The following is a 13934-nucleotide window of genomic DNA, read 5'->3' on the forward strand; positions in this document are numbered from 1 at the left end:
GATCTTCTCAAGCAAGCCAGCTTGGGAAAGAGCACGTATGGCAGTCGAGGATCTGGAGGACGATCTCTTTAAACTGACCGCTCTAGTGTTCCCAGGAAAGTTCTCATGTATCCCTAGGGATATTCATACCCCAGTTTGAAGACCAATGTCCTAGAAGACAAGGCTAGAAGTGATGGATAAAGTGTGATAAAAGCATTAAAACTGTCTAATGCAAAGTGGACTGCTTCATTTAATGAGTTTCTTGTCATTGCAATCATTTTCACAGAATCTTGGTGGTCAGTTGTCAAGGAAGGTATAGAAGGAAGGCCCCTTGGATCGAATACAAATTTGACTGGAGAATATTTAAAGGGTGATTTCTGTATTCTAGCCAGAGTTGCTCAAACTTTGGAGTGCATTAGGATCTTAGTTTTATTTTAGAATCCTGGAAGAACAAAAGGAAGTAATTATCTCCTAGTAAACAATGAATCTTTATTGTCTCTTTATCTCTCTTTGCTTTTACACATTGATTCTATCTTCTAAAGTCACCTACTGTTTGCTACAATTAGCTACTGTAATGAGATGTAATTTGCTTAATAGTACACAAATAAATTGATTTATTTATTTTTACTTCAGAAGCAGGAAGGTCTTAAATTGGATTAGGGAGTACATAGAAGTTTGTATAATTTGTCTCAACAAGGTGACACATTTCTGGATTAAGGGACACCTAAGGCAAGAAAAAAGGATTGGAGTATGCTGGGCAGGGACAGGAGAGCAGAGAGGACGGTTAATATATTAACTCTGATTTCTCACCTTGACAAAGAAAGCTTGTATTAGGTGTGTCCTGTTTGTTTCTCATACGATCAAGAAGGGAGTAGAATTTTGGCACATTTTCTATCTGGGTTTTTGTGGAAGTCACTAGTTGGTCTGAACTTGGTGCCAGCAGGGGTGTGGATTTGGGATGTGAGGGGGAGGTGTGCAGGCAGCCATCCCTCTCAGTACCCGAGGCCCCAGGACTCCACCCCCTGCTACCTCCAATAGCTGGAGATAATGGCATTGAATCCACGGCAGGGTGGAAATGGTTTTACAAAAACGGTATCTAGGAAAATATTTACTTCTAGCCTAGTGTCAAAGGACTGGCCTTTGTATATTGTTCTGAAGTTAATTTCAGAGGAGACCCTTCCCTAAGAAGTCATGGTTAAAGGAACTCACTGGAGATGGTGATCGTGCTGGTTCTCCTTAATCCTCGCTGTTGGTTTTGTGCCTCTGCATTTAGGTTTGAACCTCTACAGATGTCTTACATTTCAAGCTAACCTAGGCAGTGCCACAATGTTGTCAGCAATTGCTAAAGGTTTCTATCCTGCAGGTGAAATCAGTTATAGCAGTCAGGTTTCTAAAGGCATTTTGTGTTCTAAAAGCCAGAGTAGGGGAGTGTGTCATGTAGAGATCTGTTTGGATCCATGGATCAAAGATTTTATTAACTAGAATATTATCAAAATTCCATTGGCCCTATCTAAATGTCAAAGAATCATCCCTCTGGTGCGTGTATGAATATACCGCATCAACACTTTCCACCTGTTTTCATAGCATCTAAGGAGCAGCCCGTATCAGACACACAGATCACAAATTTGTCATTTCTATGATTTAATTGCTTAAAGGAGAATGGTTTTACAGAAAGGTAAGTTAGTTAAGAGAAGGGGAATTTAGTAAGAGTCATGACAAAAACCCTGCCTGGGATTAAGTCAAATGCATACACAGCCTACATTGATACTAAAAATGGTTTTCCCGAAATCCAACGAGTGAAAGAACTTTTAAAATCAAAGCCCCATATTTTTTATTTATGGAAAATAACAATTGGTAATATGAATTAAGGAATAAGTAAGATAGATACATGCATTGCAGACAAGACATTGCTATGGGACACGTTGTTCTGTGAATCCAGAGCATGGATACTGAATTTTTATTTTAAAAATCCCGGTCCGTTGCACTGTCTAGCATGAAGAGAAACTCAATGAAGAGAAGCCTGATGTAATCATTTTTAGGAATTACAAAGGAAGATTAAGACACCTATCAAAAAGATGAATGAAATTGATGCAAGCATCCTTTTCTGTCAGTCTTAGCTTACTTATGCTGACCAGCCTGTCATGTTTTGGGGTTCCTGGGAACTCAGAGCTCATGTATGGTTTTCAGGTACATATATACTCATTCTTAGTTGGCTCAGGTTCACATGTTCAGCATATGGAAGCCACAGGACATCCTCCAGACACCCAGATACTAACCAAAATTTCTAGCCTATGGAAGCATCTGGATTTTTGGGTTTTTTTGGTGGGGGGAGATTCTCCTAAAGAGATTTCTGATTTATTTAATGACAAACAGTTGGTGTTGAAATAGGCAGAATAAGGCCTTGGGGGTTGGAGGAACAAGTTGAAATCTCAGCAACAGCACTCACTAGCTCCATGACCTCAGACAACTGGCTTTCCATCTTGCTGCAAGATAAATTAGTAATTCTCCTCTTGTGAACCATGGATGAAGTGCTTTGTGTAGAAACACAATGTTGAATAGAGTGAAAGAGAGTTCTCACAAGCTGAAGCTCTCATTCCAACATGATTCTCATGAATATCCTCCACATAGCCAATTTTTGACAAACTATCACTGTGAAAGATTCTTTGCCTTTTCATAACTTGTGTGCTGTTGGTTAATGCTCATGGGGAAGGGTGGGTTCCACTGAAAAATACAAGCCATCTCCAAGAAACTGAAGCAAAAAAAACCCCCAAACAACCATAATTTGACCAATGAACTTCCTCTTCCAAATAGTAGTTGGCTGCATTCTCTTTGTAACTTCGTAAATGCTCTGGAAAACAGGATGCTTTTCCAAAAAAAGCATTATATAATACTCTTCCAAACCCTATTATTTATGAGGTGTAACTTTAATAAGGAATCATGCATATTCATTGCTTAAGAAATGTTAATTAATTATTGTTCTTTTAAAATATGCTGGATAGTTTTAAAAATAATATTATTAATTTTTACTAGAAATATATGGCTATTGTTAGAGAACAGAAAACATCTATTTCAAGGGTGAAATGCCCGAGTGCAATGGAACAGAAAATTAAATAATTGGGGGAAATATTTAAACCATTGTATTGGTCATATTTTACAAAATTCTTTCCCCATGTAACCATTTAGATAAGGACATAGCAATTCCCCCCCAAAGCTATTAACTCTCACCAAAACACCTTTCAGTTCAAATCAACTCACACTTAAATGATATTTTCAACATTAACATATACTTACGTTTTGTTAATTTTCCATACTGTCAGCCATTGTTTTTTTCTATAGCTGCATTTCATATTGAGTAAATTTATGTAGCAAATTAAAAAAGACTTTAACACAATCAAAAACTTCTCATTTCAATCTCAGTACGAGTTTCGTGTAAAGAAATCTACTATCATAGGGTAGTGAGAAAAGCAATTTCTTTTCTGGCAACCTGTGTTGATCTGACTGGTAATTATAATGAGATGAGATAGCAAAACAGAGGGCTTGCCCAAGATTCTAGCGAGCACATATCCAAACTGTAAACTGAAGAGGAATATTTCATGACAGGCAGGAAAAGCTGCCAGGGAGAGAGGGAGAAAAAGACTAGAGAGATAGAGATAAAGAGATAAAGATAGAAAGGTAGACGGATGATATAGATAGAGAGACAAATGACAGGTGACAGACAGATGCTACATAATATAGGTAGATAGATGGATAGATGACAGACATAGATGGTAGGAAGACAGACACAGACAGACAGATGACATAGGTAGGTAAGTAGATAGATAGGTGATAGATTGAGAGAGCTCTTTCCTGCTGTTTACTTGCAAGATGAAATCAGGAGGTTTCCGCACTCAATGATTGATTTCTATGGGACCAGCCGTGAAACAGTAAAATAGCCATAAATTGAAAAAACTGTCATGTTTCTTGCCCACAGTAACTTCAGTTTGTGCCTACGCTTGTAGTAATTTTAAAGTCTGTGTAATAAAATCTGAAGCTTGATTTTTTTTCCTCCAGCGGAAAAAGAAAGAAAAAAGATAAGCATGTTTGCATGTATCTAGAGAGAAATATTTTTCTTTGCATGCACTCTTGGAGTAAGCACTATATGTGTAGATATAGTTTAGACAGGCCTAACGCATACTCCTAAACTCACGGTTAAGTGTTTGGGGTTATGAGAGCACAGTGATGACTGTTGAAGAAAGTTCTATTGTATGTAGAAAAGGGAAATCACGCAAATAGCAGTCTGTTATACAATAAAAAGCTGCTGCTGTCTTGTAGACCTTGGATTAAAATGAAAGCAAACAACAGTCTTTGTTCAATAATAGTTTTATTTACATATTTCACTGTTAAACTTAGGGATAATATTCACCACAAAGTTGCAGGCATCATTTTATAGTACAGACAGTTGACTTGTTTTCAGGAGAAAGAGTGAAAATGGCTTGGGACACACCTGAAATGACACTGAGAAAGTGCTGGCCACGAGGTACTAAAAAAAGGTAAAAGTCAGTGCCTTAGGCAAAGACCGACACTGTGTTAGATGCGAATATGATACATGCCCTTTGCTTATGAAGCAAATATATGCCCATCTCTTTTTTGGAATGTCTCTCTATCCACTCGAGAGCATCTCTAAATGATTCACAGACATTTCCCCCAAAGCTTTCTGCCAAGAGGAATCAATGTGCTAATTCACCAAGGAAGCCCATTTTAATGCAATAATTTCTCAAGCCTGCACCAAACGTGGTGGCTGTTCCCATGTTAAAAAGAAAGAAGGACCTTCCTCAAAGTGTGGCTTCACGTAGCTCTAAGCAGGAGCCCACAGAAAGTTTCTCTGAAGTGTTACATGTAGGTGGCTGAAAATGCACACGTACTGGATAAGGAACGAAGAATATACGAGAGGGCATTTGTTTAATTGCTTGCAGAACAGGATAAAGGATTCTCTCCTAATAACTTCCCATGCCAAGCAAAACCACATGCAAGGATGTTTTAAGCCAAACTACAGATCTCTACTTTAACAAACAGAAAACTTATAGTTATGGACTCTGGGTGGTCCCAATACTTCTCTTATGAGGGCAAGAGAGTGATTTCTCTTCCCTGACCAATCAGGTAAAAAGTTTCTGAGTCCTGAGTTTATTCACTACTTGAAATCTACATAAGATATTTCTTTCTGTTGCTCAGTGATATTTTTACAAGATAATATCCATGAACCAATTTTCCTTAGCAGCAGCATGGGACTTTGATGTATACAAAATCTTGATAAGTATTCATTATATTAATGAGTAAGGAGGTTAATAAACGTTCAGCCACATTTATTGAATATCTACTGTGGATCAGAGACTGTGCCAGCTGCAGATACAGACAGATGAATAAGACCCACTTTCTGCTATCCAGGAGCTCACAGAATACAGGATAAAAATAGTTTGTGTTTGGTTTGTGAATTGCAAAACTGCTAAGTATTTAAAACTTTGAGAAAGAAAGATAATAAACTTTTAGACTCTGGAGATGATCTTTTTAGTTTAAGATAGGGTTCTTGGATCTAATTTGGGTGAGGAGGTTTTTAGCTTCTCTGCCACTGAGAGTACGGACCCCTTGTCTGTTTACCTTCTATGAAGCATGTCTTGTGCACCTGAAATGTGAGTCTCCTGGGATCTCTGGATGATGGAGGTCCCAGCCCAGGCCAGAGTTGCAGGGTCAGGACTCTGTACTGAGTTTCTGTGGTTCTGCTAGAACAACCACAGTGTTCATGTTACACTAAAGTGTTTGGATGTCGACTTGCACATATCCAGGAGCATTGTCTATCTCTGCGTGCAGCCGTGAAGCTAACGCATATATAACTCACGATATTAGCACTGGTCTACGTGGAGCCCGTGAACCACACACTGTGCAGTTACAAACTTCTGTGGAGTACAGTCAATATATGCACTTGGTCTACTTTATGCATTTTTACTATCTTAACATGAACCTCCTTTCTCAGTCTGTAACACTAAACTCAGAAAAAGAAAATGGAATTAATTCTCCAGTTCTAAAGAGCGCCGGGTTACCACCCTCAGAATCTCTTAGGTCTGGAATATTTACTCACACAGGATTAATCCTGGCAGACGCTGCATATGTAGGGTCATGAAAACAACAGAAGAGAGAGTGTGACTTGAGTCTGTAGAAGGGACGTGGTAAAATTGTCCTTGAACCTATTATGAGCTGGAATTAACACTGTTTGATTGACCATTGCACTGGAGAAACATACTCTTTCAGAGGAGGCGGTAGAAGGAAGGTTGTTTAGGCAGAAGAAAGGACAACTGCTTTGAGAGTTGTCATATACGCAGTTTAGATTTAGGTCCCCTGAGGAGAAATACCCCTGTGAAACCACAGCAAACACCTGCTGCCCAGCCCCTGGACTTGTGAGGCTGCCAGACCCAAGGTGCTGGTGCCAGATTGGAATTGTATTTGAAATAATACAATTCCAGGCTTCTCAGCAAATTTCTAGAGTCCCTTAGGTTTTGTTGTGTTGAAATAGAGTAAGTAAATAACTTTATAAAAATATAAAATCTGGAATTTTCAAGCGTTCACCAGACATATCACTTTACGTTCACCACAGTATTGACCTCACACCATACCTGAATTTTGTTCGACCTGTTTGCTATCAGAAGGCAAATCAGAGATGCTTAGTTTGAATGTTGCTGCTTAGTTTGAGTGTAACCCAGGAAGTCTAGGTTAAGGGACAGGCATGTGTAGCCACATGTAACTAGACTGTGACAGAACTGGACCAAAAACTCAGGACTCATCCCCCTAAATTCAGTACTTCTTTGGCTATCGTGAGTCATCTTCACTTGTCCTATGAAGCTGCCAGTGATGGACAGTCCCATTTCTCAATAACCTGTCCCTGTGTTTGAATCATCTCTATGCAGATAAGTACAGGCCACGCTGGGTGACCCCGGGCTCCTGCTCTGCCTCTCTATGGTCTGCCTCAGGCTTCTGCATGCTGCCAGAGCCCTGGCGTCCTTCTGCTGTCCTTGAGGCAGAGCTGGGACAGCCACCTCTGCAGCATGACTCCTCCTCCCGCTCCTCTGCTCCATGCACAGAGGGGCCTGCATCCCCCTACAGGGCGCTGGGACCACCACCACACAGGATGCTTGGCAGAGAAAGCTGGTACGCCTCCGAGGGCCTGAGCCCCTACAGCATCTAATGCTCGATGTTTGTTTTCCTTCTGTCAGAGTCAAGAACTATTATACGCTGAAGAGTGAATAGAAATGGGACAGATGCTGGGGAGAAAGCACTAGCAATGAGGCCACAGGGTGGAGCTGGCAACACAGAGCAAAGCCGGGGAAGCAGGCACCCGATGCTCACTCCTCCTACCCGCCCTGCAAGGCCTGGGGACAGAGAACATGTGTGTGTGACAGAGAGAGACTCTCCATGTGTGGCTTACATGAGGTTTGATTATTTTCCTCTTTCAGTTAAAGTGGCTAATTTGAAATTTTTGCACATCTCATTCATATAAAATTGCACACCTCATTCAATTCCTACGTTTGGGACAAAGATGTTTTGATCTCATGTAAATGCAGAATGCCTCCTCTGATGAAAGCCTTTGGGAAATGCATGTGCGACTAACATCCAGTTATACACACTCCCCACATCTTCAATGACACTTCTAAACTCTTCATATGCAAAAGAATCTGTTTTGCTTATTTTACTTCCCTGAAAATGACCCAAGGATTGGTCATACCTTTCTATAAAGTCAGTAGATAGTATTTAAAAATAACTTTCATCCGTAAGAGGCTTAAAAACAATTCTATAATAAAACCAGTAACAAAAATGGAAAGTTGGCATCTTGGATTTTTTTTCTTTGCTGGAATTATGAACATCATAAAAAGACAAGGACCAGGAGATAATCGTGTTCAAGTAGAATTGCAAATTGCAATTAACCTCCAAAGTTCTGCCACAGCTCAGGGTTTCTCCATTTTGCAAATTTAATTCTCTTTAAATTATTATTGTTACTATTTTTCAATATAGGAAAGAGCCCTTTTGGGAGGGAGGCTGGATAGGAGTTTCCAACAAGATGGGAATTACCGAAGCACCGGGAGATTTGAACAAGCATGCATTTATTTATTAGTGCCAGGTCAACGTGAGTGATAAATATAGATGCAATTGCTTGCTGGACATTTCACAGGTGGATGATGTGACATCCTATAGTCTGCTACAGACATTAGAAAACAGTCTCTAGTTTTTCTTGTTCTTTGGTTGAATGTGGGCCAAAACCAAAACAAAACAAAACATAATTATGCTGATTTGCAGTTTTCCCTTGTAATATGATTTCAAACACAACGGTGGAGATGACTTTGTTCAGTCTCCATCAGGTTTAACTAAAGATTTATGCTGAAGTGACAGTTGACTTTTTATTACCTAGAAAGAGTTAGGTACTTGCTAATGCCAACAGGATGGCATTTTCCTTCTTCTTAGCCCCACGAAAACTTAATATATGCTATTCATTGCTCAAGTGGACCTTATAAAATCACTTCAAAGGACACCACAGCTGAAGACTGAAGAGTAATATTTATCGACATTAAATAAACACTGGGTGAAGTCTCCATAAATATTTCTTCATAGAAACATAACATGAAATTAAATAGTTCAGATACACAGACACCACTGAGCACACTGTCACTGTTGTCAAAGTCATCTGTAAACACCACCTCACACTAAAGACAAAGCAGCTTCTACCCCAGCCCCAGGCTCTCAACAAAGACGCCCAGTACAAGGGTAAGTTTCTTGCAGCCCCCCCTCCCCCGCCCCTCCCGCTCCCCACACAGCCCCTGCAAAAGGAAAAGAGGAACCCCAACAACTACAGCAGCAACAAGGACCACGACAGCATCCCCTCCCCTCCCCCCAGGGAAAACATTTAGCGTTTTGGTCAATTCAAAGGATAATGCAAATTATTTTTTTAAAATGTAAGGAAATCAGTTTAAAACATTACTTTTCAGAGTGTAATTCTTTCTTCAGAGGACACACGTCACTTCCTAAACCCCACCTATTCTTGGGTGAAGGTTTCACAAACAACACCAGAAAGCACTGGCCACAGCTGAGGAACAGAGGTGAAGCCCTATTTTCTTTTTGAAGGTGCCAGGTAGCAAGAAATCACATACAATGATCTCCTTCGTCCCCCTCCCAATGTTTCTTTTGCTCTGTCATAGATATTGCTGTGTGTGACATTCAAACATGACACTGGTACTGAGTTTCAAGCAGTTTAGACAGCAGAAGTTTTGTTTTAAAACATTCAGATTTGCATGATTAAATTCAAACATGGACGTGGGTTCATTCTTTGAGCTCAGAGGGACCCTGGTTTAGCTCTGTTGAGAGGCTGATCACATCAGAGACTGCTCAAGCCACCGTGCACCGTCGCTCTGCACAGACCTGCAGGAAGGGCCTGGCTGCGATCTGCGGAGTATTCTTATTTTGTTTTAAAACATTCAGATTTGCATGATTAAATTCAAACGTGGACGTGGGTTCATTCTTTGAGCTCAGAGGGACCCTGGTTTAGCTCTGTTGAGAGGCTGATCACATCAGAGCCTGCTCAAGCCACTGTGCACCGTCGCTCTGCACAGACCTGCAGGAAGGGCCTGGCTGCGATCTGCGGAGTATTCTTCAGGGTGGTTTGTGGAAAACAGCCCTGGTTTCAAAAGGTTAAACTGGGGTTATTTCACCATTACGTTGTATTAGGATCCTAGAGAACTTCAGTTACCAAAGTACTGAAAGCATATATTGCAGTAATAATTTGCTAGTTCAGTGTCTCCCATTATATTATATACACTATGTGTGTGCGTGCGGAACTCACACATATATATATGTATATACTTATGTATTTTTATTTGTACGAAACTTGAACTGCACAAAACAGTACTTTGCAAGAATCAAGTCCATAAATAGAGTTTAACAACACAATAGAGAAGACAGGAAGCTCTATTGGGGCAAGAAGGTTCAGCTTTGCAACGTACGAAGTAACTGCAGAACCGCAGACCCACAAGCCTGCTCTGTTCCATGTGGGGTCGCATGGACACTTTTGGGATCCTTGGGAAGGATGTGGCAACAGGGCCAGCTATACTCATCTGAGATTCCAAAGCTAATGGGAATTAAGAGACCCAGGCAAATCAATTTATAATTTGCTATGAAGCAATATTTTTTTCCTCTTTAAGAACAAACACTTAAAAGTCTATTTCAGAATAAATTTCTTTATATTCAGTAGTATGCTATTTTTTGGGGGGGGCTGAATTGGTATTTGACTTTTATATTAAAAGAGGTTTATTCAATGGATCGGTAAACAGGCAGCTTCTCTCACACCTGGGTGAGAAAAACATTTTTATCATGGCCAGAAATCACCCCCGCCCCCACCTTACTCCTCCTAAGGTTGGTGGGTTGGCATGTGCGTCTTGTCACTGCTAGCGATCAAACCTCACCCTACAAGGCCTGCTCGGGCACACGCTTGTGAAAGATGACCGACTGTCTTTGCTGGTACTGCTGCTTTCGTCTCTTTTTTTTGTCACACTGGCACAGCAGCAGCATCTTGAAGGTGGTTCTGAATGTTTTGTTGCACAGGGCATAGCACACGGGGTTTACGGTGCTGTTGATGTAGCACAGCCAGTAGCCCAGATTCCAATAGGTTTTGGGGATGCAGCTGTCACAAAAGGTGTTCACCAGAACCATGATATTGTAGGGGGTCCAGGTGATGATGAAGGCAAGCAAGATGGCACTGAGGGTCTGGGCGGCTTTCTTCTCCTTGACGAGGGACATCCTTTTCCGCTTAGTGATCTGACTTCTGGTCTTCAGAGCAAACCTCTTGGCCAGAGTGGCTTCCTTGAAGGACAGAGGTAGAGTGGCCGTGGTCTTGCCCACTGAGGAGTCAGCGTCAGAAGTCTTGGCGGTGTCCACGGCTGACTCTAGCTGGATGGGAAGCTTTGAGAAGCTTTTTGGGAAACTGTCTCCACCGTCCATGCTCTCCTGTGTCTGCAGCTTGCTGGCCTTCCTCTCCAAGTCCACTGGCCCCAGCTCCTCCGTGGGCACCTGCAGGTTGTCTGAGGAGGGCAATTTGGTGGAGGTGAGAATGGTGCTGTGGCCTGGGAGCTTGAGCACAATGGAATAGATGGCTCTCGTCTCGGAGCCAATGTCCTCCTCGTCAGAGGAGGCAGAGTTGTCCAGCGAGGCGGCTGCATCATTGTTGTTCCAGCTGTCACTGCTGCTGTGGTCTTGGTCCATCTGCTCAGCACTGGGCTTCCAGCTCTTGGTTGTGAACCAGAAGTGGCAGCGGCCGTACTTCCTCCTGGCTGAGCGTCTCGTGCTTTGCTGTTGAAGTTCGTAACTGCTGCAGCTTCGAGAACTGCCCGTGGGGTGGACAAAGTTTTCTGCCTCTGCTTCTGTCCCAGAGGCTTGCAGCCCAGCCAGCTCTTTGGTACGTTTCTCGGTTTCCTTATAGATCCTCCAATATAAAATAGTCATGATGGTGACAGGCATGTAAAAGGCGGCAATGGCCGTGCCGAAGGTGATGGTAGGCTCACTGAGAAACTGAATGAAACACTCCCCCGGAGGCACAGTCCTCTTCCCAACAAAGTACTGCCAGAACAAGATGGCAGGAGCCCAGAGGACAAAGGAGATGACCCAAGCCAGGCCGATCATCACGCCAGCTCTCTTTGTCGTCCTCTTGGCTCGGTAGGTGAGCGGCCTCGTGATGGAAAAGTACCTGTCAAAGCTAATGACCAGAAGGTTCATGACAGAGGCATTGCTCGCCACATAGTCAATGGAAAGCCAGAGGTCACAGGCCAAGTTCCCCAAAGCCCATCGATTCATGATGATGTAGGTAGTAAACAGATTCATTGAAATGACCCCAATAATCAGATCGGCACAGGCCAGGCTTAAGAGGAAGTAGTTGTTGACAGTCTTCAGCTGCTTGTTGACCTTGAATGCCACTATGACCAGGATATTGCCAATGATGGTCACCAAGGCCAGGAAACCCGTTAGGAATGCGATGAAGACCACTTGCCAGAGGGTGTGGCCTCCCAGAGGGTCACTGGTGGTACCATTTGGAGAGGAGATATTCCCAGCTGCTCGAGAAATGTTGTAGCTGCCAAAATGCGTGACTGTCCCTGGGGGCAGCCCTGAATCTGAGGGGCTGTGTATCCAGGAAGAGCTGATGTTTGGAAACAAAGGCGAAGTTGAACTGCTATTGTGTAAGGTCATTGTGACTCTCTGACATAGTCTGGGGAAAAAGAGAGAGAAAAGATGGAGTCAGGAAAATGCTTTCCTTTGACATGTTCATGGCATTGCATATATCAAAAGACACAGAAGACCTATTATACGATGTTGACTCTCAAGAAGTCAAACATCGTCAAGTTCATTCTCTTATTTTAAAGGTGAGGAGTCCAGGGCAGATGACCTGATTTGTTTGAGTCAATAACAAAAATTAGCAAGAGGCATGCATTGGACAATGTTTTTTCCCACATTTTTCACATTTCTACATAATGCTGTTATCAAAGAATATCCCCCTTATTTCTCTTATTTTGTAAAGGGACAAAATATTAGATGCTTATATGAACCTTACCCAAAATAATTTCTTTATCATCATGCTACTTGATAAATTAACTTGATTCATTGGCATTTTATCCATCTGGGTATTTATCTATCTGAGGATTCAGGCAAAAGCAACTCTAAGGTGATACCAGCCATTTAAGCCTCATTGGAATGAGCAATGCTAACCCGGAGCAAAGGAGAAAACAAGTGTGAGTTAATTTGCATTATATCATCTCTTTAAAACAGACATTGAAAAAGTAATGATTTGGTTTCTTGTGATGACTGGAACAATGACTGTCTATAAGGCTGCTACCATATGTGTGATAACATGTAGAAAAATCCTTTACCAGAATGTTTTGAATGTATTTAGATGTTTTAACTCCAATAATGAAAAGGTATTTTAGCATGTCATACATATATGCACACACACATATTTGCATATAAATAGTTGCAAAACTGCAATTAATGTTTTCAAACACTTGTTACCAAAGTATATATAGCAACTAAGAACTGTTACAATTAAGGTGTCACCAGTGAGACACCCCCATGATGTTTTGCCCAGCCTGGGCTGTGACCTGTATCATCCTGTTGGAACCTCCAATGCTGTTCTTCCAGAATACCATGGCCTAGGATTCTCACACTGCCAACTGCTGTGGACTAGATCCAGTAAATCATTCCTCAGTGAGTGTCATTCTGTGAATCCAAAGTCTAATCCGAACATCATAGAAAAAGTCTATTGAGAGAACTTTCTGTTGTGTCTATACTCTTGGTTTTCAACTATAAACTTTTACAAATACATATGTAAACACACATAAGCATCCCAAGTCCTGAAGTACTGCATGTCCTAGCATCTCTGAGCAGCTCTCAAAAGAGTGCAGTCAGATTCCCTCAGAGCCATTTGGAAAGGCTTTCTGGTGCTGTGAGAAGACTGTGGACTCAGAAAGACTTATGTTCAAATCTTAGTATGATCACTTATTGAAAGTGGGATCATGTATATTATTTAACCTCTCTGAACCCCCTGGCACATAGTAAGTGCTATGTAAGTATCTGCTATTAGTATATTATTATCCTCTTTATTGAACAATGGACTCACTTTGCTTTAGCTCCCAGGATGCTCAGAGCTAAAGTTTCTGCAATAATAAATGTAATAGAAAATATTTATTAGACATTTACTATGTGGTACACATTGTATGAAGGCGTGATATGCATTATCTCTTTTACTCCTTACAATAACCACATATTACAGGAAATGAAGACACAGAGAGGTAAGTAATTTGTCCAAGGACTTGAGCTAACAAGTTGGGGTGGGGGAGGCAGGGAACCCATAGCCTCTGTGTCCAACTGTCATGTCCCATTGCTTCTCCACCAGCTCATTCTAG

At 41.5% G+C, this 13934-nt stretch overlaps 1 protein-coding gene across 1 annotated transcript; it reads right to left on the reverse strand.

The window, feature by feature from the left end:
* Nucleotides 1-9845: 9845 nt before the first annotated feature.
* CHRM3 (cholinergic receptor, muscarinic 3) lies at nt 9846-12251 on the reverse strand. The gene has a single exon (XM_008567992.1). It carries the CDS (start codon nt 12223-12225, stop codon nt 10453-10455), a length of 1773 nt encoding a protein of 590 aa, XP_008566214.1. The 5' UTR covers nt 12226-12251; the 3' UTR covers nt 9846-10452.
* Between the last annotated feature and the right edge of the window lie 1683 nt (nt 12252-13934).

Source organism: Galeopterus variegatus, unplaced genomic scaffold, assembly GCF_000696425.1.
Source record: "Galeopterus variegatus unplaced genomic scaffold, G_variegatus-3.0.2 Scaffold365, whole genome shotgun sequence".
NCBI classification, from domain to species: Eukaryota; Metazoa; Chordata; class Mammalia; order Dermoptera; family Cynocephalidae; genus Galeopterus; species Galeopterus variegatus.

Coding starts and splice junctions, on each gene's coding strand:
- CHRM3 (XM_008567992.1), bottom strand. CDS start 12,225: ATGACCTTACACAATAGCAGTTCAACTTCGCCTTTGTTTCCAAACATC.